Raw genomic sequence first — 21,567 nt, 5'->3', positions numbered from 1 at the left:
CTAAGCAGACTGCTCCAGGCTGGCTGCGGACAGAGGTGTGCTGGTGAGAGTGAGAGCGGCTACGCTGTGAGCTATTGCCAGCGCTGCAACCGGACATTTATTCACAGAGTTCCTCTCCACATCTCCCCCACTCGTAAGGCCGGCCTCCCCGTCCGCCTCCCTCCCTCCCCTCCTCCTCGCTCTCCACACTCTCTTAAAGCTGTCTGTCACAAAGCAGTAAACCACTGGGTCCAGGCAGCTGTTGAGGCTGCTCAGGGTCACTGTGATGTGATAGGCGAGCACGTGCCCGGCACCCTGGCCCAGCCTCTCCCCTCCGACCTTCACCCGGAAGTACACCAGCACCTGGCGGATGTGGAAGGGCGTGAAACACACAGTGAAGACCACTAAAACTGTGGCCAGGAGCCTGATGGCTCGGGCCCTCCTCGCCCTGCTCTGCTGGGGCATCAGGCCATGAGTGGACGAGAGAAAACAGGCTACACGCAGTGTGAAGCCCACCACGGCGAGGAGGGGGAGCAGGAACTCGAGGATGGTGAGGTAGAAGAGGGCAGGGATGAGCACGCAGGAGGAGCTGAACTCCAGCGCTGTGGTCTGGAGAGAGGACAGGATGAGGATTAGGGGAGATCAGATATAAAATTACCTCCTTCTTTAGGCTGATTTTTACAAGCATTTCACCCCCACATGGACTTTAGCTTGTGGGCCCTTTAAACCATTGATTTTAACACTGAACATATTGGCCAGATTTTAGATCTTTTTTCTTATTTCCAGTGACCAATATATTAGTCCAATACAGAAATGGAACTTTTTCTTATTAATATTCTTAATATTCAGCAGTATCTACTTTTGACCCTCACATAAAAGATGCCGATATAGGTTGTTAGCTCAAACTAATTAGCGTTAACTTGATTCTGATTGTGTCCACTGACTTTTGAAGTGTTGTGTTTGTGATGCAGATACTGTATCGTCACCTGGAAAGAGTAGGTGACCACAACTGCAATGAACCACACTATGGTGCTGAAACAGCGGGCTGCTCCTGTGGTCCTCCATCTGTGGAGGGTGCTGGATGCGTGGACAACAGCAAGGTACCGATCTATACAGATACTGAGGAGGCCAGGAAGGACAAGGTGAAAAAAGTTTTTCAGTGGTCATCCATTTTAAATGCTGAATAGTGTGGCCCACCCCCTCACCTGGTCAGGAAGAGGATACTGCAGTACATGTTGACAAAGTAGCTGAAGGTGTGAACGTAAGAGCAGGCCACGCAGCTCCCTCCACTGTGGTACAGGGCAATGCGAGCGGGCAGTGACAGCGCCACCAGCAGGTCAGCAACAGCCAGGTTTATGGTGTAAACTACGGAGGCTGAAGGGTGGGTGGACGCCCCGCAGAACACATACAGGGCCAAACTATTGAGGACCACACCAACTACGAGCATCAGGCAGTTACACACCTGCAGAAAGGAGAAATGGAGGGTTTGAAGGTTTAGTCCCTTGCTCAGGAGCAGATTGGGCCTGTATATGCTGTATTTCCCTTGATAAACAACATACCATGATTCCCTGAAATAAAAACCTAGTATAAAATTTAATATACTAATACAACAATAGTGAAAATAAGCAAAATGAGCGTTATTATTTTCTTACCATAAGAGAGACCCACACATTGTAGAAGTCCTGGTAGAGCTGCACATCTAGGTGGGCTAATCTGTGCAAGTGTGGTGTCCCCCATCGCTGGTCCCAGGCGCTGCAGTTATTGGCATCCGGAGTGGAGCTGATGTTGGTGGGAAGGCTCTCCATTGGGCAAACACAATCAACGAATAACGGGTTGTCTTCTAATGGGTAGAAAGGGAAATGCAAGGCGAAAAGAAAAATAAGCATTACTTTGTCTCAAAACTTGAGCTGTTTCTATGTACTTTGAGCAATTTTTGCTCAGCTGATACTGTAAGCATCAGACTTCTGGTGTGCAGAAAGAATTTACACCAATGCCTCCTATAATGTTTACGGCACACAAATGGCTCAACCTTTTACCGCAAAGTCAACCGTAGATATTATATCGTGAATAGACATAAAACAGCTTCAATCTAAAGTGATGTGGAGTGCTCCATTTAGTTTAAAACAACCTAATAGTGCAAGCTTAGAAAGAAGAAACACACACACACACTAAAAACTGAAAGAGTAATGACTTCTAGCGATGAAAAGTGGTCAACATCTGCAGAAGTTAATCCAGAGAGAGACTCGTCTTATAAACAATGTACTCTTGTGCTGTGGACATAACTGAATCCATCTTCATATGCTCTCTAAAAGGATGTGACACTTTCAACAAAGCTGAATGAACTTGTGTGTTGCTTTGAACATTGTGTATTATATCAATATGAACTCTCTCGGTGTGTGCTGTGCATCAACGCACCGCTGGCATATTCCATACTGAGCACAAAATCTATGACTTCAGCAAGTCCCATGCATTTGATGAATGTTTAAAGTAGTAGAGGCTTTGCAATTTTCATCTGTCAGATGAACAGATGTTTACACTTTCCAAAATATGCATTAAGACATGTCAGGAAACTTTGGTTTGTCTTAGAGCATTTGAAGAAAGTCATAATTGTGTCAAATAAAACAGATAGTCATGACATGTCCAAGTGAAAAAATATTCTAGAACATTATTCAGCATTTGTAACAGCTTGTCTTGAGCTTTTAATGTTAAAATCCATCCTTGACTTTTGAAATGTTACTATGATTGTTTAAAAAAAAAAAGTGTCTTAGATGTATTATATTTTCTTTACACTATTAAGGCGGGACAAAGACAATGATATAATTCATTGACTAGATGGCAAAAGATAACATTTAGTTGTTCTTGCTTTTTCAAGTTGCCATTATATCTGTTGAAAATACATCTGTATATATAAATCTGAAGTTCGACTGTAAAAATTATGATTTTTTTTTTTTTTAAAGAAGGGAGCATTTTAGGGATTTGATGACATTTTTATGAGCTTGACACCTGAGTGACCCCTTTTTTATGTTTTCAAACTGGACTGGAAAAGTTATTTGTGGTGGATTTCTCCTGAATCACAGCTTATTGTTAAAAGTTACTTGACAGAAACACTGGTTATGGTCAAAAATGTCTTTACTTTCCTTATAAAGACCAGAGACGGATGAGTTCCTATGTGTTAACACGTCCTGCCGAGGAAGGTCTTTCCACTCTTCATCATCATACAGACAGTTGGACAAAACATGGCCATGGGCCTGGATTAAAGTCCAGAAAAATACCTGCACACTGCTATTTCTTTCTTGTATTTTTATTTTTATACTCATGTAAAATAAACAAGGAACTGAGAGCAAGTTAGCAGTATTGTTACCCAACCCCCTTGGGCTTTACTCTCCGGTTGTATTAATGTCTTATTTGGACATTTTTTATTGTGTGGACTCCAGGAAGATTAAAAAATTTATGGCAGTAGCTGATGGCGACCCAGTAAAATAAACAATTAACCTGCCAAATGATTAATGGAAGTAAGTGTGTCTCCACATTAAATGCCTTGAGCCTGGACTCACATTTAGCTGAAAGGTTGGGTCAAATGAACTATCAATTCCAAGACATCCTTGAAGATGAAACTTGATTCAGCAAATCCTCCCATATTCAGAATTACCTGTGAAGTATTCCTTTCCTGTCTTTGGAATTTTAAAAGAACAAAAGCTGCTGTAATTGTACAAGGTCCCATTCAAAATATCAATAAGCTGCATATAACTTCTATGCTCAGTGCAAGATACTCAGTTGGAGTTACTTGCTCAACATTTAAAAACTTCAGCGCTCTTATGTGGGAGTTTTGATAATTAGAAAATGAGACAGAGTGAGGCAGAGTAAATGTATAATGCGATGTATAATGAAAATGAAAACATCTGAAAATTAAAAAAAAACAAAACAAAACAACAGCAACCAGAAAAACATTGGTCAAACAATCGAACTCAACTGGTGAATTAAAGTCTTTCTGAAACATACCCGGTGAAGAGAAGGAAAGTGTGACAAGGTCTTTGTTGATTAAATCCACCCACAGTTTCTTAGAGTCGTGATGCTTGAGCCTTTATATCAAAGTTGCTCTAAGTCTTCCTGCTTTATTTCTTGTCTTTCTTTAGTTGGGCATCGGAAAGACAGAAGCGAGTGAGCGTTTGAATGTGAACCTCTCTGAGGCGGGATTCCTCCAGCTGGACCTCCTCCTCTATTTCTCTCTCTTGTCACTTATTGAAAACAATATGAAAAAGAATTTCTCATCCTTTCATGCTTATTATGCTCATCCTCATTTATTTTCTCCACTTCCACTCTCTCCGGGTTATTTATCTTTTCAAACTCCTGTCTCAATCTTTCTTCACAAATGGGAGTAATGACTAAGTGGCTGGCAAAATAGACAAAGGTAAAATGTGCTAAGGTTAAGAGATGGGTGATATGAAATAAAAAAGGATATGTCGCCTTTGTGAGACAACAGAAAAAAAAAGCAGTTGCAAAGGCATATTTTTATTCAAGTATGTTTTAATAAGGTTTCTTGTCTCTTGGGTGGTCCAACACTGAAAGGGACTCTCTTTCTATTCCACTACATGGCTCAATCAGAGAGAAGAGAGGGAAGAAATAAGAGTGAAAGACAAACAAGTGTAAACTGTTTTTACTAGCCTGCCAGCCTGGGGGCCAGAAGAAAATTTACACAGCTTTCTAGTAACTGAGAGAATGGTGGAGAGGAAAATGCTGATGTCTTTTACATCCACCCAGACACAGATATACTGTTCCAAAAGAAGCAGCAGCTCATAAACCACGTGAACATAAACAGTGGTTAGAGGTGGCCAATCTGCCTCTCTACAATGTGAGTGCATGCAAACGTGTTTCCAGGTGCACCATTTGTGTGTCTGCATCTATTAGTGATGTGTTCGTTAGTTTTGAACTCATCTTTTGTATGACTCGGGAGTAACAAGTCATCTCAGTGGGTGATTCATTCTTGTTCCCTGGTCCCCTCATGTGCACCGCAGGCTGAGATTCATTCACGAACGGGTCTTTCTGACACATATTCTCTGTGTAGGAATGGCTGATTCGCTCCCGACTCATTACTACGGATCCTCGAGTCTTTCGTTCATTATTCACATGGTTAGAGCAGTAACATGACTGTAGTCTGTGGGGGAGTCCGGTCTGTGGAGAGATCCAGTCTCTGGAGGGCTCTGGTCTAATCTCTAGTTTCTGGAAGGGTCCAGTCTGGTCTAGTCTCTAGTTTCTGAGGTGGTCCGGTCCCTGTGGAGGGATCCAGTCTGGAGGGGTCCGGTCTATAGAAGGGTCTGGCCTCTGGGGGGAATCTGGTTTTAAAACCGTGCTTTTTCAGTCATTACTCAAATGACAGCTACAGCGCCACATGTTCCAATGAACGAAATGAACAAATGACTTGAAAAAAGATTTGGTGGTTTTACTGAACGAGCCCAGTAAAAATATCCGAACTTCCCATCACTAGCATTTATGAAGTACATGTTAAAATGTCAAAGAATGCAGGATCAATCCTTCAGTCCAGTATAACTCCAGTATGAAGTAAACCAATAGTAAAGTTTTGATTTATTTGTCCTTGTTATGAATGTCAAGGTGCAAAAGGCCTGGCTAATGTTTGATTGAATGTTTCTTGGATTGTTCAAATATTTGAAGCTATTGTCAGATCTATCCTGGCCCAGTTTGTTTAAAGTGCTGGAGACAGAGAGGAAGGATGTCCCACTTGACACTTTAGTGGTATTTGGTGGGTGAAAGAAGAGCAGAGATAAAGCTCTGGAAGGGACATTTATTTCTTAGGGCTGTTGCAATCATTGTATTTGTGGATTAAAGGAGTTCTCCAGTTTATATCTAAAAGTTAATTTACTTGTGCACACAGAGTGCAACAGGCCTGGAATCCGCCGTTTCACTTCACAGCTGGCTGTGGAGTTTTCTGCAGGCTCACCAAAAGTGGACATTTAAAGACTTTGAAAATGAACCCGGTCTGGTGAATCCTGTCTTACTGGCATTTGGACAGTCAGCTCCAGGACAGTAACTGGACATGACACTGAGCTCAGTGAACTGTGGCCGCATCTGAATCCAAATAGTGAGCTGAAGTTTGCAAAGTGAAATTCAAATTGAGATACAATTTTACTACCCCAGTTATAAAAGACAAACTTTTCATTATTCATCCATTAAAGGCCTGAACAAAATCAACAGGTCGACTTGGGCGCTCCAGCATCCCGTTGCTACGGCGACCAGATACGTCACCGATTAAGAGCCCCTGTGAACAGAAGCAAACAAAAAAGGGCAACGCATTTCTGTTGCTTAGCAACATAAAAATAATAAACAGGCAGGGTATTGGTGGGGTGTATATTAAAAACCCCACAAAAGCATTTTTATTTACTAGACCGGAGGGTTTTTTTTTTTTCCAACAGCGGAACTGATTATCTAGTACTCCACGGAAGCCGTAGCTTTGGGAACGGAAGCCAAAGCTGTAAACAAACGCATCGCCTGTTAGCAACCAAGGAAGGAGGCCCACAACACATGTGAGGAAGGACGGCGGGGAAAAAGTCTAAAAAATGTTTAAAAACACGTTCCAGAGCGGATTTTTATCCATCTTATACAGCATCGGCAGCAAGCCACTTCAGATCTGGGATAAAAAGGTCAGCAAGCGGAGCGGAGCCTCTCCCGGGCTTCCTTAGCATGACGTGCTAATGCTAGCCAGCATTGTGTGTCCTGCTCCTTGAGAAGGAAAATATCAAAGTTTTAATCTGGTGTGATTTTTACACCGGATTAAAATTTTGGACTCAGCAGTTAGGCTGCCGCACGATGACAGCTATGGAGACAGAGAAAAAAGCTGTAGCTTTAACTGGGGCCACTTTGCTCCACTAAAGTCCAAAAAAGTTAAAACAAATAGCAGGATTTCTTTCTCTGTCCAGATGTCAGAGTTTTGCTGATATTTCCAGTCGTCGGTCATTTGAAGTCAGACGCACAGCAATTCTCGCCAACTCGATTATCAATACTGAGTTTATTTTTTGATTTGTGGCACGAATACTTGAAGGAACTCAATTGTTTATTGGAGCCAAATATTGAATTCAGAAAAGCTCCCAGTTTTTAGTTGGTGGGAAATGTGAGATTTGCAGGGAACAGGCTAGGACAGAAGACCTTGTTGCTATGCAACGTGATAATAATAATAGAAATAGTTGCCATTTTATACAAACTGTGTGACACTTGAAATATGTATTAATGATGGTATGTATTGATTTCATCTTGTTTTACTAACATCAGCATCTGAATTATAGCACGACTGAAATTATTTCATTAAAATGAAATTCAGATTCCTGAGATTTAAAAAGATGTGATCTGCTAATAGTTTGTAATACTACTATAAATTACACCTTTAAATGCAAATAGGATATAGAAAAGATGTGCACTATATAGCTGGAAAACTACCTGTGGTGCTGTTTTTAAATTACCTATTTGTGATTAAAAAAAATCCTACTTGTTTTTAGCCATCAAACACAAATACAGGATATTTTATTTGCTACAAACTGATAGTGCTCCAGGTTGTTTAATGTCTCCATTAAAACAAGAAGCTGCGATATCATTGTGTGCTCACAGGTGAGGAATGGCCACATCAAGAGAATCACAGACAATGACATCCACTCATTGGTGTTGGAGGTTGAAGGGACGAATGTCAGGTGAGTTTAATTTATCCTTCAGCTAAGATAAACTTATGACACACCCTCACTCTCTCTTCTGTGACTCCACAGCACAACCTACATAACATGTCCTGCTGACCCTAAGAAGACATTGGGCATCAAGCTTCCTTTTCTGGTCATGATAATCAAGAACTTAAAGAAGTATTTCACCTTTGAAGTCCAGGTTGTAAAGGCACTTGCTCTTATAGTTGTTTTATGTGGGATTTTGGGTCAGTCATTGGATCACTCATCTATGTCTATCTTTTTAACTCTCAGGTACTAGATGATAAAAATGTACGGCGACGGTTTCGGGCAAGTAACTATCAGAGCACAACAAGAGTGAAGCCGTTCATCTGCACCATGCCAATGAGACTGGATGATGGGTGGAACCAGATTCAATTCAATCTATCGGATTTCACCAGAAGGGCCTATGGAACTAATTATATTGAGACGCTGCGGGTACAGGTCAGTACATGCACACGGTGAGACAGACCTGGAATCAGCGGTCTTCACACTTTAAAGCCTCTTGTGAGATTGTAAGATCTTGATTGTCTTATCTCTTTTTCTCTCAGATCCATGCCAACTGTCGAATTAGAAGGGTGTATTTCTCAGACAGACTGTACTCTGAGGACGAGCTTCCTGCAGAGTTTAAACTCTATCTGCCTGTCCAGAATCAGAAAGCCAAGGTTACACATACACCTCCATAAACAGTTTATGTGACTGATTTACATAAACAGTAAATCATGCTTTGACTTTATCGATAAGTACATAGACAACAAGTTGTCTTATCATCTATTTGTGTTTTGTTTCTTACAGCAGTAGAGTTTCTCAACCTGCACCATTCCCCCAGACCTGGTGTGACCACTAGCTGTAAAATTTTGTGTGTAGTAATATAAACTTTGTAATATTGTAATTTTGAAACTTTGAGTGTTGTCCTGTGTTGCACTCTACACATTAAAGTATTTTTATGGCATCACTGAATCAACGCATAAAATGATATTTATGCCATAGACAACAGATTTTACAGGAACTACAAAAAAATCTGATAATCCACTTTTTCTTGTAGACCCAGAAGCCAGAGTGCTTGTTTTTAAGAGTACAAAAACAGACGAGTCTATTGACTAAATATAAATAATCTTTATCAAACAACACAAATTATTTAAAGTGAAAGGCTATGAAAATCATTTTCATTCCCAAAACATATCATCTTTGTTTCACTTTGGATTTCAGTTTATACTTGTATCAACAAATTACCAATAATTAATCCATGTTACATCATATAATGAAATGGTTTATCTAACCATAGAAAAAAAGTTCAACTTAAAGCTGCATGTGTAGCATTTTAAGATATTATTGCAAAAGCAGTAATGTAAAAACAGGAAGTGCTGCGTTTTAGGGAAACAACATAAAAAGGCAAACAGACGTGAATCCTGTTCTCAGAATATGTGTACATATGTTAAACCAAAAAGTCATTCCTATTCATACTGCCTCACGACAAAACAAAGAAAAAAAAAATGGTTTTGTACGTACAATTTCCCCAAGGGTGAGAAGAATTTTTTTATCCACACCTAAATGAATTTCAACTTTTGTGAAGAAGCTAATTTCTGGAGAAGAAAATCCTTTGCAGTGAGTTGTTCATATAGTACCAATGACACAAGTAAGAATGAGAGATTGAGCAAATATGTAGCCATTGTTGCTTATAGCCCACACACAGGCTCATGTAAAGGTAAAAGAGGATCAGGCTAATTAGATTTTTAAAGCTGCCAATCGTGTGATATTATACACAGCTCCAAAATAAAACTCAACAAACTTTTGTTGTCCAGAAAATTCAGGTTTAGGTCACATTTGTATAATAATTTAAACCAATGTTAGTGAAGGTTCCAAAAAACCTCCACACACACCATAAATATAAATATATTGTTAAATCTATTGGCTACAGAGAACGAGGAAATTATTTTCCTTTGATTGATTGATGAAGTATTTCGTCCTCTACATAGCAAATTTTACATAAGAATTTGAGTTTGAACATATTTTTACGACAGGCACTTACATTTTTCAACAAGGAATGTGAACATAGTGGGGTTTTTTTGTTTGTTATTTAACTGGTGTTTTAACAGCAGTGGTTTCCCTGAAAAGTGATTAATACAGAACTAATACAGGACATATTTTATAAGACTATCATATTGGCAACAACTTCAGGATGAAGTTAAGAAAAAGATTCTTAAAAGGATTTGGTAAAACCTCTGGCATGAAAAGGCAGTTTTGCTGCAGTTAAAAAAAAATAAAACAAACAAATTGAGAAAAAGTCAAGCAAATTACAAAACAAAGAAATTCTACAGCGAATGGTACAACTTAAGGAATACATTCATAGAAATCTATTGCTTTATCAGCATGCATCTTTTTAAACAGCTAAAAACCCCCAAGACATTCATTCATTCAGTTCAGATCAGTAAATCAACTGGTGCATTAAATCATTCATCTAACATAAAATCCAACATAAACAAGAACTTGAACAAGAACAAATAAACCATTTGATAGCTCCAGTGCAAGAAGAAAAAGCCAATCAAGCCAAAGCAAACAACACTCCTGTAGTGGGATCTGTTACACCATGAGCTTGTGTTGATGTTTGCAGCTTAGCTAAGAGAAGGCCTGCTGGCCCATGACAGTCATCATTTAACACTTCGTTTTTGGAAAGGGCTCCGTCACGTTCTTTCCCCTTATCATTAGTATGATATAATAGTCTGTGACACGAGATGGCAAACTAGCTTAAAGATTTCTCAGTTGCAGAAGTGCAACTTCTCAGCCACTGATGTAGAAACAGCATTTTTAGGTTGGCTCTGGAGGTGGACTTTTGTTCTGGCTTGTGCTCACTCTGCAGTGGCTTCACAGGACAGTATGTGCATTGGCAAATATCCACAGGGAGGAGTGCTTGGTTGGAAGCTGCGTTTCCACTTCTGAAAGCTTTTGAAGTTCAACAAATTGTTAAAGCTTGAGTAAGAGCGTTTAAATCAGGGTGCCTAACCTCTATATGAGCTCACTGATCATCTGCTGCCAATATCTCCACATCTGGAGAACACCACACCTTTCTTTTTGTTTTTAAATGTACAAGGTGACAAAGCAAGGGATCACTTCCATAATAGAAATCCAAGGGCCAGTAATCACTACAAATGTTTAGACTTTTAACAGCCTACATTACATACAGATATTGAGAGCTGGCAGTGATGGTGGCTCCAAAGGTTTGCTGACACTGACCACAAAGGTGGATGTCATACCAGAGTGGAATATTGCTTTGAATCAAGCACTTCTTACGTTATTACAATAAGTTCCTGACATACTGTGGTCAACTTCTCAAGTGCAAAACTGAAAAAGTCACAGCTTTTGTGTTACTGCTGCAGTTTACTGACAGCTTGGAGGACTTTCCATTACACTCTTCTTAACTTGTACTACATTCACTCACTGCAGGGTTGTGTGTGTGTGTGTGTGTGTGTGTGTGTGTGCACGTGTGAGAGTGTGATGTTGGCACTTATGTCCATTTGTCTGGTACTATGTAGTGTTCACATGATGGATGATGTAGTAATCATGAACATACATCAACACAGCGATAGGCTGGCCAATGATGAGAGATATCCACATGGCAGCGTTTCCATAGTTTCCATTCAGGAAGCGACCCACAAACCAAGCCAGAGGAACCTGCAGGTGATTGGAGTTGGAACATCAGGACGTATTTGTGTACAGCATTGAGCAAAAGTGTAGAGTGAGAGACGGGGACCAAAAACAGTAAGTTGGAAACAAAGTTATTTCAAAGAAAATGAAAAATCAACAGCAGTTCCTCACCTGAGCCATCATCCCCATAAAGGCCCACAGTCTGAACATCTTCAGAGGAACGCTCACCAGGTACTGACACCCCCCAAAAAAGGACACATTATAATGAATGCTACACAGATATTTTTTTCCGATGGGCTAAAAAAGTATAAATGGGAGAAAAGCTGCTTACTCATAATGTTTTTCTATTTTTTTTGCAGCTGTATGAGCTGTAGGAGTCAGTAAGTATGCACTTTCTTTCAGTAATTCAAACTCTTTCATATAACATTTTACATTTTTAACACTACTTGTATAAGTAATGGCTGTTAAGTCTTCAATGTAAAAAATATAAAGCATAAATGGTTCAAATGGTTTCGAAGTTGAATAGCATACGTAGCATTCTGAAAACTCAGTTTACCTCGTGGAAGAATGCAGACGCCAGAAAGACAGCAGTCTGAGCCAGAAACTTATTGACCCCGTTCCTCAACATTGGTTTGTAGAAGTGTCTGTAACACACAGACCAATGAATGACATGACACAATGACACAGGCACCTTCACTACAAACTACACCAACCTTCATCTCTGAAATGTGGCTGATATTACCCTCACACAGCCACAAAACTCATTATAGAAACATTGGTGCTCACCTGAGGCACCACTTATGCACTGGGATGTTCCAGTTAGCCCAGAAATAGGTGACAGTCTCGGAGTTCCTGAAATGAACAAAAGAAAGCAGAGACAGAGCACTCTGCTCTGAATGGTGGCTACACATTCTCATACAAGCATTTCCTGTGTAGGATCCAAACGTCATAGAATTCATGTCTATGACGTTTTGAGTCATAGACATGAATTATTAGCATTTGTAAGTCTAGAACAGCTGGAAATATGTCATTAACTCAACCAAATTAATGAGGAATATAAATGGGTGAACAGAGCATGTGTAAGCATATAATTGGCCTTTCATTAGCTTTGGTCTTGTTTGAATATTGCTTGTACATATATGAACTCACCACCAGTCCCTGTAGAACTCTCTGTCTCCAAACTGCAGCATCTCTGCCACAAAGTTCAGAGAGGAGTGGAAAAACCAATAGAAGAATATTAACCATATCAGATGGTTAGGGACCTGGGAGGGGAGGAGAGGACGGAGGAGCAGAGGATGGATGTCTGGGCGGGTAAGATTAGGCCTGATTAAGTTGGTTTTTACAAAGTTATGGAAGGTCTTTGTTGTGTGTCCTTTGTAGTTTTATCACAATACTCACAGCTAGCTTCAAAAGGCGCTCCACCATCCGAGAAAAATCCATTTCCTGTAAGAGACCCAAAGAATAAGACTTAAAGTTTTCGTTACTTTCTATCTTTAATAAAACTCCTACTACAGTCCACAGCTTCTTGCCCCTTACCCTCCACAGTATACACACCTGGAATGGTTTCATTGAGTTCTGTATAGTGGGAACCATCCACTGAAAGACAAATGTTTTAATTATTTACATTTTCAGTGTGAATACTTAAATAAAACACTGATTCAAAGATTTCTGTACAAAAATGGCTCAGTTAAAGCTTATGTTTCAGGATGTGTCCAGTGTACACTAACGACTTCTCATCGATGTGTGTGAAATAAATAATCTAAGTACCTGTTGTATTAATCCGACCAGCAGCTGCATGAGGAAAAGCTACAAGAGAGGGCAAGTTTGGTTTCAAACAAGAAACACCTGTGACATCTGAATAGCATCAATGTTGTGTGCACGTGTGAGTTTCTCTCACCATTTCTAAAAGTCTTCTCATCAGGAACCTTTTTCGTATTCGAGGTGACCGTGGAAAGTTGAGCTGGTAGCAGAGAGTTGGAGCAAAGACAAAGTAGTACATGTCTACAGACAAAACAAGAAACAACACAACAACGTTCACCACTAAAATGTTTCATTTTATAGTATGTGGCTCAACTTTTTTGCAGATATCATGGTTACCTCTGTGTGTGAGGTTGCCTGGGTAGGAAACATGAGTGTGAGCTGCTGAGCCATTGGACTGAGCCACAGACGGACCTGAAAAACACACACGCTGATTGTTGAGATAAATAAGTGAGTCTCAAGCTCATTAGGTAATTTTCTATTGAACAGCATCCTCGCGTTTTTCAAAACAAAGAAATTAGCACTCTTGAATTTCAAAGCAGCTAAGAAACATAGTGTTAACACTGCTATAGATGGACAAGTATGAGCTATGAATGTGTGTGTGTCTGTCTGTGAGACAACGTGTTAGTTAGTTGGTTCAGCTTACCATGCCACTAGTAGATGGTAACAGTGATGCAGCCATAAAGTTAATGCGTGCAGGGGGAATTGTGTGTGTGTGAGTACACGTTTTGATTTATTCACAGAATTATGAGAAGTTTAATGGCTTGTGTTGCGTGTATGTGTGTGCATGTGTGCCGACTTACAAGAGAATGATCGTGTCATCTTTTTCGCTTTGGCTTGCCTGATTTCTCTGCACCACCTGTTGGTATCTTGGTAGGAGTACAGCTTGAGAAACAGCACAGTGTAGACTCCAAGGGAAATCACTCCACCCACTGACACACACACACACATGCACAGGAGAATGGCTTGAACTTGGCACTGCTGTGTGTGTACAGAATCATTAAAAAGTTTTACACTTTTTAAACTTTTTATTTTTGTGTATTTAAATATACACAACAATCAGGTCTTTCAATTGAAGATGCTTTTCATGTATGTGTCACATTAACATGACATGTATACATGTATGTGTTGAAATGAACCTGGGGTCATGGAGGTCACAGTGAGTGCTGTCGCTGAAGACAAGATTAACATGGATGTCAGATTGAGAATGTGAAGAATTAGTCCTGTGGTTTTCGAAATTGTCCCCTAGACAGATTCAAAGAAAAAAAGACAAGGGTGTCACTGTGAAACTTCTGTTACATCTGTTTCCTAAAGACAAAGAAGATTGAAAGCCTTTTTATTGTACAACACTGAAACTCAGGAGGTTTTATTATGCTTGATCAGTGTTTTTGATCACATACAGTCTAATCTAGATCAGCAGCAGTGTTCTTATCAAAAGTCAGAGCTGGTATGAAGTGGGTAGAGTTGTGCGGTTGAATTTACTGCGCAGACTCCAGGAACTACGTATTTCAAGTAAACATCCTTGATGGGAGGTACTTGATAAGCAAACGCACACTCCCAACTGATACTCGTCATATAATAGTGCAACAGTAATTTTGACAAATCAAACACCAAGTCTTCGGGATCTAATAACAGGCTGACTCAAAGGCTTCAGGAATATCAGCACAACAGTAATACGTCAAATTTACAGTTATGCAATGGCTGAAATTTGAGTCATGTGTGCAAATGAAAATGTGTTGTCTGGGGAAATGTGAAGACTCACCACAGCTAAACGTCTCTCTGTGTACAACGCTGCTAAGATAAACACATTAGACACTGAAACACAGAAAACAAAAAGATAAAAATCAACTACAGCAACACACATGCTGAATTTAGCTCTCAACAGAAGGGAGTCAATAATAATGTTTCATTATAGTCAACATAAACACTAGTTAGAGAGACTGATGAGGTCCTGAGCAACCTGACTAAAGTAACACAAAGTACAACACTTGTGTGCTCAGATCAACATGAGGTCAGAGGTGGGCAAAAGAAATCATTGACCATACAGTTCGACAATAACAGATAACAGATAAAGGCTCCCTACCTATGATAAGGCAAGCTGCTGGCCAGCTGTAGGGGTCCTTCAAGAAGAGAGATACAACTTGAATAGGATCTACCAAGATACCATACCTAGATGAGGAGAGTGAGGAGTAAAATTATTGAACTCACTGGGCAAAATGTAAGAAAAAAGTTATACAAATGGTCCCATGTAATTCTTTTGACATTCAGATTAAAGATTAGAGATTTAAAATGAGCGTGAGATACGTATATTCGCTAAACTTGGACACAAAGGGCTGCAGTGAGATGATTAATAGGACAGTGAACAAAGACAATGTCCTGCAGAGGGAGGTGAGGTGGAGGTCACCTCCAGCTTGTATATATGCCCTGCATGCTGTAAGTTCAGTATGAGTAGGTGTATACTTACTTTATGATGTTCTCCAGGAAGAGACGTGCATTACTCAGCACCTGACAGAGAGGACACAAAGACCCCAGGAGATAATCAGCACCATTCATACTATCGATCAACAGTCATTAAAAAAATATTTTAGGTTGCCTTGTATCTGAACTTTCACTCTTGCCTCGTTGTAAATATGGCTCATTTTAGCTCATTAGTTTTCTGTCTGTTTTTGCTCGATTAGTCGGAGGATTAAAATGTGCTGGTTCATGCTGGGAACAGGCCGGTGTCTTCCAAAATAACTGCAATTGTTAAACAGGTTTACACACCTGTTGTTTATTATACTATATATTAAAGTTCAAGGACTGAACTGCCTTTATCTCAGGCATCAGTTATTTTGCCATGTCGGGCAACTTAACACCCATTCAACATGCAAAGAGGCAACATGGCACATGATTTCAGAGGAGATATAAGGTAGTAAAGGTCCGAATGTGAGTTACAGAAGCATTTAATATAATGAGGAGTGTGAGGATACGACACACGATAAGGTCACAGTGTAGCGATTGCACAACATGTTGCCCCCTAACCCACTGGTCTGCCAAGACCCACTAGTAATGTGGTTTTGATTCAACTATTCATTTTGTCCACATCCCTAACCTCTGCCTTAGTAACCTTCAGCCCAGACATCATCTACAACACAATACATGGGATGATTTAGCATTATTTCTCTTTATAAAGAGAATGCATCATCTACAATACGAATTATTTCATAAATGAGAATGCTGAGTTTCTATTTAATATTTATTTATCAGATCAGATCCTCATCTGCATCCAAAGACTGGGATAGTCATAAACTGAGTAATTTTCTTATCCAATTTCTTTATCGTAAGTGATCATTCCCAAGTAATAAAACACAAACAGTGAAACAATAATGCTAAACAAAAGTCCTGTAATTCTGTAACCACCAACAAAACAATCAGCTGTCGATTTTATACTTTTTCTATTCCCATCTGTTTTACGAGGCTTGCTTTATGCAGCTGACAGCATGTAGTTCTGCCTTGCTTTGCTTTGCTCTGACCTTTTCAGCCTGTGGTCATTTCAGCTATTCAAACGGCCTATTTGGCTGCACATCAGAGTGAACAACGATATGAACCAGCTGAAGCATCAGATATTTGTGCCACATCTTGACATGACTTTTGCTTATCTTATATCGAAATATATTTTCGTTTATCTGTTACAACCAGAAAACATGAAAACCAACTCAAACCAACTCAATTTCCTGGTCACCATAGAGATCACAGAGGAGCAAAGTAGGAATCGCTGTTATTTTGTCCTCCATCAACTCTTAATGTTGTATATTAATTCATTACCAACATCTGTAAACACTTGGCTTAAACTTTTTATAGGGCAAAGATGAAGGAGATAAAACAAGGGTTACCCAATAACACTGATAGTACACATGCACACAGGCATGCAGGAACACACACACACACACACACACACACACACACACACACACACACACACGACTCAGTGGTTTCACCTCACATTCTTAAAGCCTATTCGCAAAGGCCTTGGCTGTCCGTGGCTACCACAAAGTGGAGGACACGTTGTCACAGCAATACAAACTTTCATAGCTGGCATTAATTCTGTCCGAGAAGCCCGATTTAGAAAAACCCACAAAAATACACAGCGATCACACACACTAACACATACACAAATCTCCATCGGCACTCATATATTGCACACAAATGCAGACACGTGTGAGCATACACACTTCCACCCATGTCTCAATGCTCTATTTATAGTCTGGGCCATTTTCAGTTTCATTAAGATTAGACCTGACTGGGTGTTTGCGTCCATCTAAATGCTTAGTGATTTTGAGAGACCCTGCATGGAGTCACTGAAAACACACACACGCACTTAAATTTGGCCATTTGAAGGGAGCAGAAAATGAATTTCTTCAGAGTCTTTGTTGTCCTTAAGTGATCTCAGCTGGTGAGGACATAGTTGGATATAACTGTGATCAGTAACACAATGAAACGGTGTGGGTCTGTGTCTAGCACAAGATTAATCATTCAAGATTTTAATTTGTATTGTACATACGTGTTGCCAAGTAGATTTGGGAAGGCACATGTTTGTGTTTTATGATGCTCTTGTTGGTATTTGGTTTAGGGTTGGTACCTAACAGCCACAGCCAGAATCTGACGTTCTGACCTCTCATAAATCGTGGCAACCATAGCATCTTCATTAGAGTCTAAAGGAGTGGCTGTACACTGTATGCGTAAGTGCTGTATGTGCACATGCTGCAGCACAGCCTTTCAATTTTCTAGTTCAGTTTCTTGTCATTTTGAGAATGTCTCATTGATTTTTTTGCGTATATGTTTAGTCTACCTTTTTGAACAGCAATAATACGATACATCAACTCCGACCCCTCCCAGACACAGGAAGTGACTGTGTTGCAAGAGGATGTGGAAATATACAGTATGCAAATATGACTCATATATACTAATATACTGTGTGTGTACTTTCCTATAAATTTGAATGAGAATTTGTGTCCAAACTTTTGACTGGCAGTGTATGGCTGGGTGAGTGTGAGAGAAAGACACAGAGTCATGAAGGCATTAGTTACTCAGTGTTTTACTCACCAACATGACGACACACCAGTTAAGGATTCCTCTGTAGTTACTGTAACCACTGGATGAGCTCAAGAGAGACTCCTGGAAGACGTGGCAGCTGCAAGAAACATGAAACCAACAATTTTACTGGGTGAACCATTTGTCTTCATTCCTGCTTTTTCCATAATGTTGAACTTCAGCGTGCAAATATTCCCTTTTCATTTTCAAACGTCAGTTAAGAAATCCTGGCCTACACACTGGGTGCCTACGTGGTTTGAAAGAGGCATGATTAAAATTTTAAACAGCACTAATGACTCACTGCAAATCAACTCATTATTACGTTAAAACCATTTAAAACATGAGAAATGACAGTGTTGAGGGCCCATCAGTCACTTCTGTGGCTGTGAAGCACTTAGTCATTTTGTAGCATTTGCAACTAGAATGGTGCATGCCTCTGCAAAGGGCAAACAAATGCACATACACATGCATGTGCGGTCTAGATTATTATCTGACCTTTAAATTGGAACCAAACCCAAATTTAATGTCTTCTTTCCTGGCCTGTTCCCCATCCACCTCTGCCTTCTCTGAATTTATTTTAAATTAATCTTGCATTATCGTGGCAGCAAAACATTTAAACAGAGTACCAGCTATGTTTTGATCTTTTGTCAATGAATGAAATCTAAATCTATGCTAGGATAAAAGAAAAACACACATAATAATGTGCCACTTTATGTTGAACATTTCATTTTCGAATGAATAAAACATTTTTTTTTTGTTTTTGCAGCCACAACAGAAAAGGAGAAAGTACATGCCAGGGAGTCAGCAGAGAGGAAGATAACATGGGCCAGACGGGACAGTAGATATCATAAGGAGGAGGGAGTTTAAAAAAAGAAAAGAAAATTACAAAAGGAAGGAAGATTTTAGGAAACAGTTGAGAGATAACTTATTGCGGCAAGAGCAGACAAGCAGGACATGTTGACAGAAGTAGGCACTGTATTCCAAAATCACATGCCATAGTTGTTTCTCAACTAATGCAATACAGATAAGTGACACTGCACACGTAAGTCAGCTGGCACGCCTCCAGTATTATAATAACTTTATTTCAGCACCGTCTGCAGTGTAATAGTTCAAGTCAAGAGATGTGAGAATCCCAGTCAGGCTTTTAAGGTGACCTCAAACCTAAAGAAATGCATGCTCTCAAAGATGAGGAAATATTGGAAGTTGATGTGTTATCTTAGAATGAATTGGTATGGGTTACGCAATTGTGTGTTCTCACATGTTGAACCTATTCTGTTCATATTTGGTGTAACCATATGTATAGCTACTCCTCTCTCTTTCCTCTACATGTCACCTGTCTTATTTTGTATAGAATTGTAACCAAAATACTTGAATTCATGATTTTATGTATGGAATCTAAATTAGCTAGGTTGCTTTTAATAATCCTATTTGTTCCAAACTTCTTCCATCTAAAATATATGGAGTCAAATTTGCCCTTTTGAACCTTAAACACAGCAGACTTTTATTGCAGTCTTCCCCAGATCTATATCTTCATACCATCTCTGAGATCTGCAGATAGTTCTTGTGACTTCACTTATTTTGCTTTGACATAATCAACACAGAGACTTTGAATCAACTGGTGGAGGATAAACTGAATTTACTGTGTCTACCGCAATCAAGGTGAAGTAACATCATAAAGACCATCTGACCGTTGGCACAACAAGGGGCCCAAATAATCAAGTCAATGTGATATTTTAGCTGTGAATTTCTGCATTTTCTTTGTCATTACATGGAATATTAATTAAAGAGGAAACCTTTTTTCCCCCAAACATAAAATGTTAGAAACGTGATGAGGTCTGAACATTTTGTGAGTTCCTTGTGCCTAAAGTGATGAAATCTGGAAGACCACATTATCTCAGTGAAAGCTAAAGATGTCTAACATATTCCTAATTTTTCACTGTTTCTGTTATGGACTAAATCATCTTCCCCCATTTAGATCACATCAGACCACATTGATTCAGCGAAACTCATTTGTGTCACCTCGCAATTAGAAGGTTAATTGACTTAATTATTATTATTATTATTATTATTATTAGAATGACCTGAGTCTCTGGTTGATGTCATCCACAGCCCTCTTGTGTTTTGTCGGACTGTTTGTGAGCTGCTGCTGTCCTGACATCCCCGTGTCTCTGTCCACATGCCTGCACACCTCCGCCTCCTCCGCTTTGGCTTTGGCTTTACCGGATGGTGGAGGTTTCTCCCCGGCATCGTGCCACTTGCCGCCGTTGGCTTGCTTCAGGTTGAGCGCTCCCCCGGTGCCGGAGATGGTCGTCCTCCTCCGGTGGGTTACGGGCCCTCTCATCTCGGCTCTGTCGCTCATTTCCGCGGCTTTAGTCGGTGCAGTGTTTCCTAGCCGCCTGTCATGTCTGGGCCAAACTGAAAAAAACAAACAAACAAACGAGTAGTATTTCTGTTTTTCTCTCTGCAGCTTAGAAATAAGCTCTGAATAAACAGGGTCCGGCCGGCGTCCCCGCTCACTGAACGAAAACCTGCTGCGGTCCAAGGTACACGGCCAGCGGGGTTGCCAGGTCTGAATGAATCCCCCTATTTAGCCGAAGTCCCAACCCATTTCCGGATGAGCAACCCAAAAGTGGGAATTTCTGGACCATTTCTAACTGAATGACCATACTTCCTCTTAAAATCAGAACTTTCAGAAAGTAAAGAAACAAATTTACTTTACCTTTAACAGCCATAAACCCTTTAGTCATGTAATATGACAAATTTGAGGGTAAAACATAAACGAGCTATTGTATGTATGTATCAATTGTTTTTCTTTCTTAAATGTTGTAATTGTGTATCTCTTCGGTTTTATATTGTATTTAGTTTAATAGATATCTAAAATAGTACTTCTCGTGTTGTGCCCTGAGTTTAGTCTTTTAGGTGGCATTACTCCCAACTTGTCCAAGTGTGCAGCAACAAACGTCTATGGTCCACAAGCCCCATGTCAAATCAGCTCTCTCTTACAAGTCCTGAAGAAATACTCTACTTCAAGAATCGCACTAAGTAATCCACTCCTGATTATTTTTCATCCTGCTGAACATTGTCTTCTTTAATGAAATCGTTCTGTCTTTTTTTTTTTTTTTTTGTCTGTTTTTTGGGGAGGCAGGCCCATAGATGGGTTTTGGATTTCCCATTATGAACAAGTGGTTTCTACCCATTCTACCAAGCGCTACCTGACAGGTTAGGGTTAAAGGCACCTTTTCTCTAATCACCTCTGTGTCCTAAATGGACCTTTATCGGACATTAAGGGAATCAGTGAGTAGACGCTAACTGAGGATTCGCTCATATTTTGGTTCCTACCAGTGATCGATATAATTTTTACGATTATAAATTTTCAAATAAATAAATAAGTGCATCATAAAGCACA

General features: G+C 39.9%; 3 protein-coding genes across 5 annotated transcripts; 1 reads left to right on the top strand and 2 right to left on the bottom strand.

Annotated features, from left to right (window-relative positions):
• On the bottom strand, positions 1–1,784 carry LOC115051427 (G-protein coupled receptor 20). The gene is made up of 4 exons (XM_029514818.1): positions 1,632–1,784; positions 1,185–1,441; positions 966–1,098; positions 1–588 (listed from the first exon to the last, which is right to left on the bottom strand). Exons 1-4 carry the CDS (start codon positions 1,782–1,784, stop codon positions 1–3), a joined length of 1,131 nt encoding a protein of 376 aa, XP_029370678.1.
• A 4,672-nt stretch (positions 1,785–6,456) lies between these two features.
• Positions 6,457–8,643, top strand: cfap20 (cilia and flagella associated protein 20). Of its 3 annotated transcripts, none has more exons than XM_029514594.1 (6): positions 6,457–6,632; positions 7,591–7,670; positions 7,743–7,854; positions 7,947–8,135; positions 8,243–8,356; positions 8,490–8,643. In XM_029514594.1, the coding sequence occupies exons 1-6, from the start codon at positions 6,549–6,551 to the stop codon at positions 8,490–8,492; spliced, it is 582 nt and encodes a 193-aa protein (XP_029370454.1). In that variant the 5' UTR covers positions 6,457–6,548; the 3' UTR covers positions 8,493–8,643. The 3 variants fall into 3 exon arrangements, with proteins under 3 accessions (XP_029370454.1, XP_029370453.1, XP_029370452.1); XM_029514593.1 differs by having other exon boundaries at positions 8,487–8,643; XM_029514592.1 differs by having other exon boundaries at positions 8,243–8,643.
• Positions 8,644–8,810: 167 nt separating this feature from the next.
• dgat1a (diacylglycerol O-acyltransferase 1a) lies at positions 8,811–20,698 on the bottom strand. Its single transcript, XM_029514591.1, has 17 exons — positions 20,243–20,698; positions 18,174–18,261; positions 15,556–15,596; positions 15,175–15,260; positions 14,854–14,906; positions 14,231–14,336; positions 13,895–14,023; positions 13,431–13,505; positions 13,231–13,334; positions 13,101–13,139; positions 12,888–12,929; positions 12,732–12,776; positions 12,483–12,595; positions 12,120–12,185; positions 11,890–11,977; positions 11,505–11,567; positions 8,811–11,360 (listed from the first exon to the last, which is right to left on the bottom strand). Exons 1-17 carry the CDS (start codon positions 20,518–20,520, stop codon positions 11,214–11,216), a joined length of 1,563 nt encoding a protein of 520 aa, XP_029370451.1. The 5' UTR covers positions 20,521–20,698; the 3' UTR covers positions 8,811–11,213.
• Positions 20,699–21,567: the final 869 nt, after the last annotated feature.

This window comes from Echeneis naucrates, chromosome 11, assembly GCF_900963305.1.
Source record: "Echeneis naucrates chromosome 11, fEcheNa1.1, whole genome shotgun sequence".
NCBI lineage: Eukaryota > Metazoa > Chordata > Actinopteri > Carangiformes > Echeneidae > Echeneis > Echeneis naucrates.
This window is presented reverse-complemented; position numbering and strand designations above follow the sequence as displayed.

Coding starts and splice junctions, on each gene's coding strand:
- LOC115051427 (XM_029514818.1), bottom strand. CDS start 1,784: ATGGAGAGCCTTCCCACCAACATCAGCTCCACTCCGGATGCCAATAAC. Junction 1,099..1,184: donor AGTATCCTCTTCCTGACCAG/GTGAGGGGGTGG, acceptor TGGCCTCCTCAG/TATCTGTATAGATCGGTACC. Junction 589..965: donor TGGTCACCTACTCTTTCCAG/GTGACGATACAG, acceptor TCCTCTCTCCAG/ACCACAGCGCTGGAGTTCAG.
- cfap20 (XM_029514592.1), top strand. CDS start 6,549: ATGTTTAAAAACACGTTCCAGAGCGGATTTTTATCCATCTTATACAGC. Junction 6,633..7,590: donor TTCAGATCTGGGATAAAAAG/GTCAGCAAGCGG, acceptor GTGTGCTCACAG/GTGAGGAATGGCCACATCAA. Junction 7,671..7,742: donor GTTGAAGGGACGAATGTCAG/GTGAGTTTAATT, acceptor GTGACTCCACAG/CACAACCTACATAACATGTC.
- dgat1a (XM_029514591.1), bottom strand. CDS start 20,520: ATGAGCGACAGAGCCGAGATGAGAGGGCCCGTAACCCACCGGAGGAGG. Junction 15,597..18,173: donor ACTGGTGTGTCGTCATGTTG/GTGAGTAAAACA, acceptor CCTCTCTGTCAG/GTGCTGAGTAATGCACGTCT. Junction 12,777..12,887: donor ACTCAATGAAACCATTCCAG/GTGTGTATACTG, acceptor GGTCTCTTACAG/GAAATGGATTTTTCTCGGAT.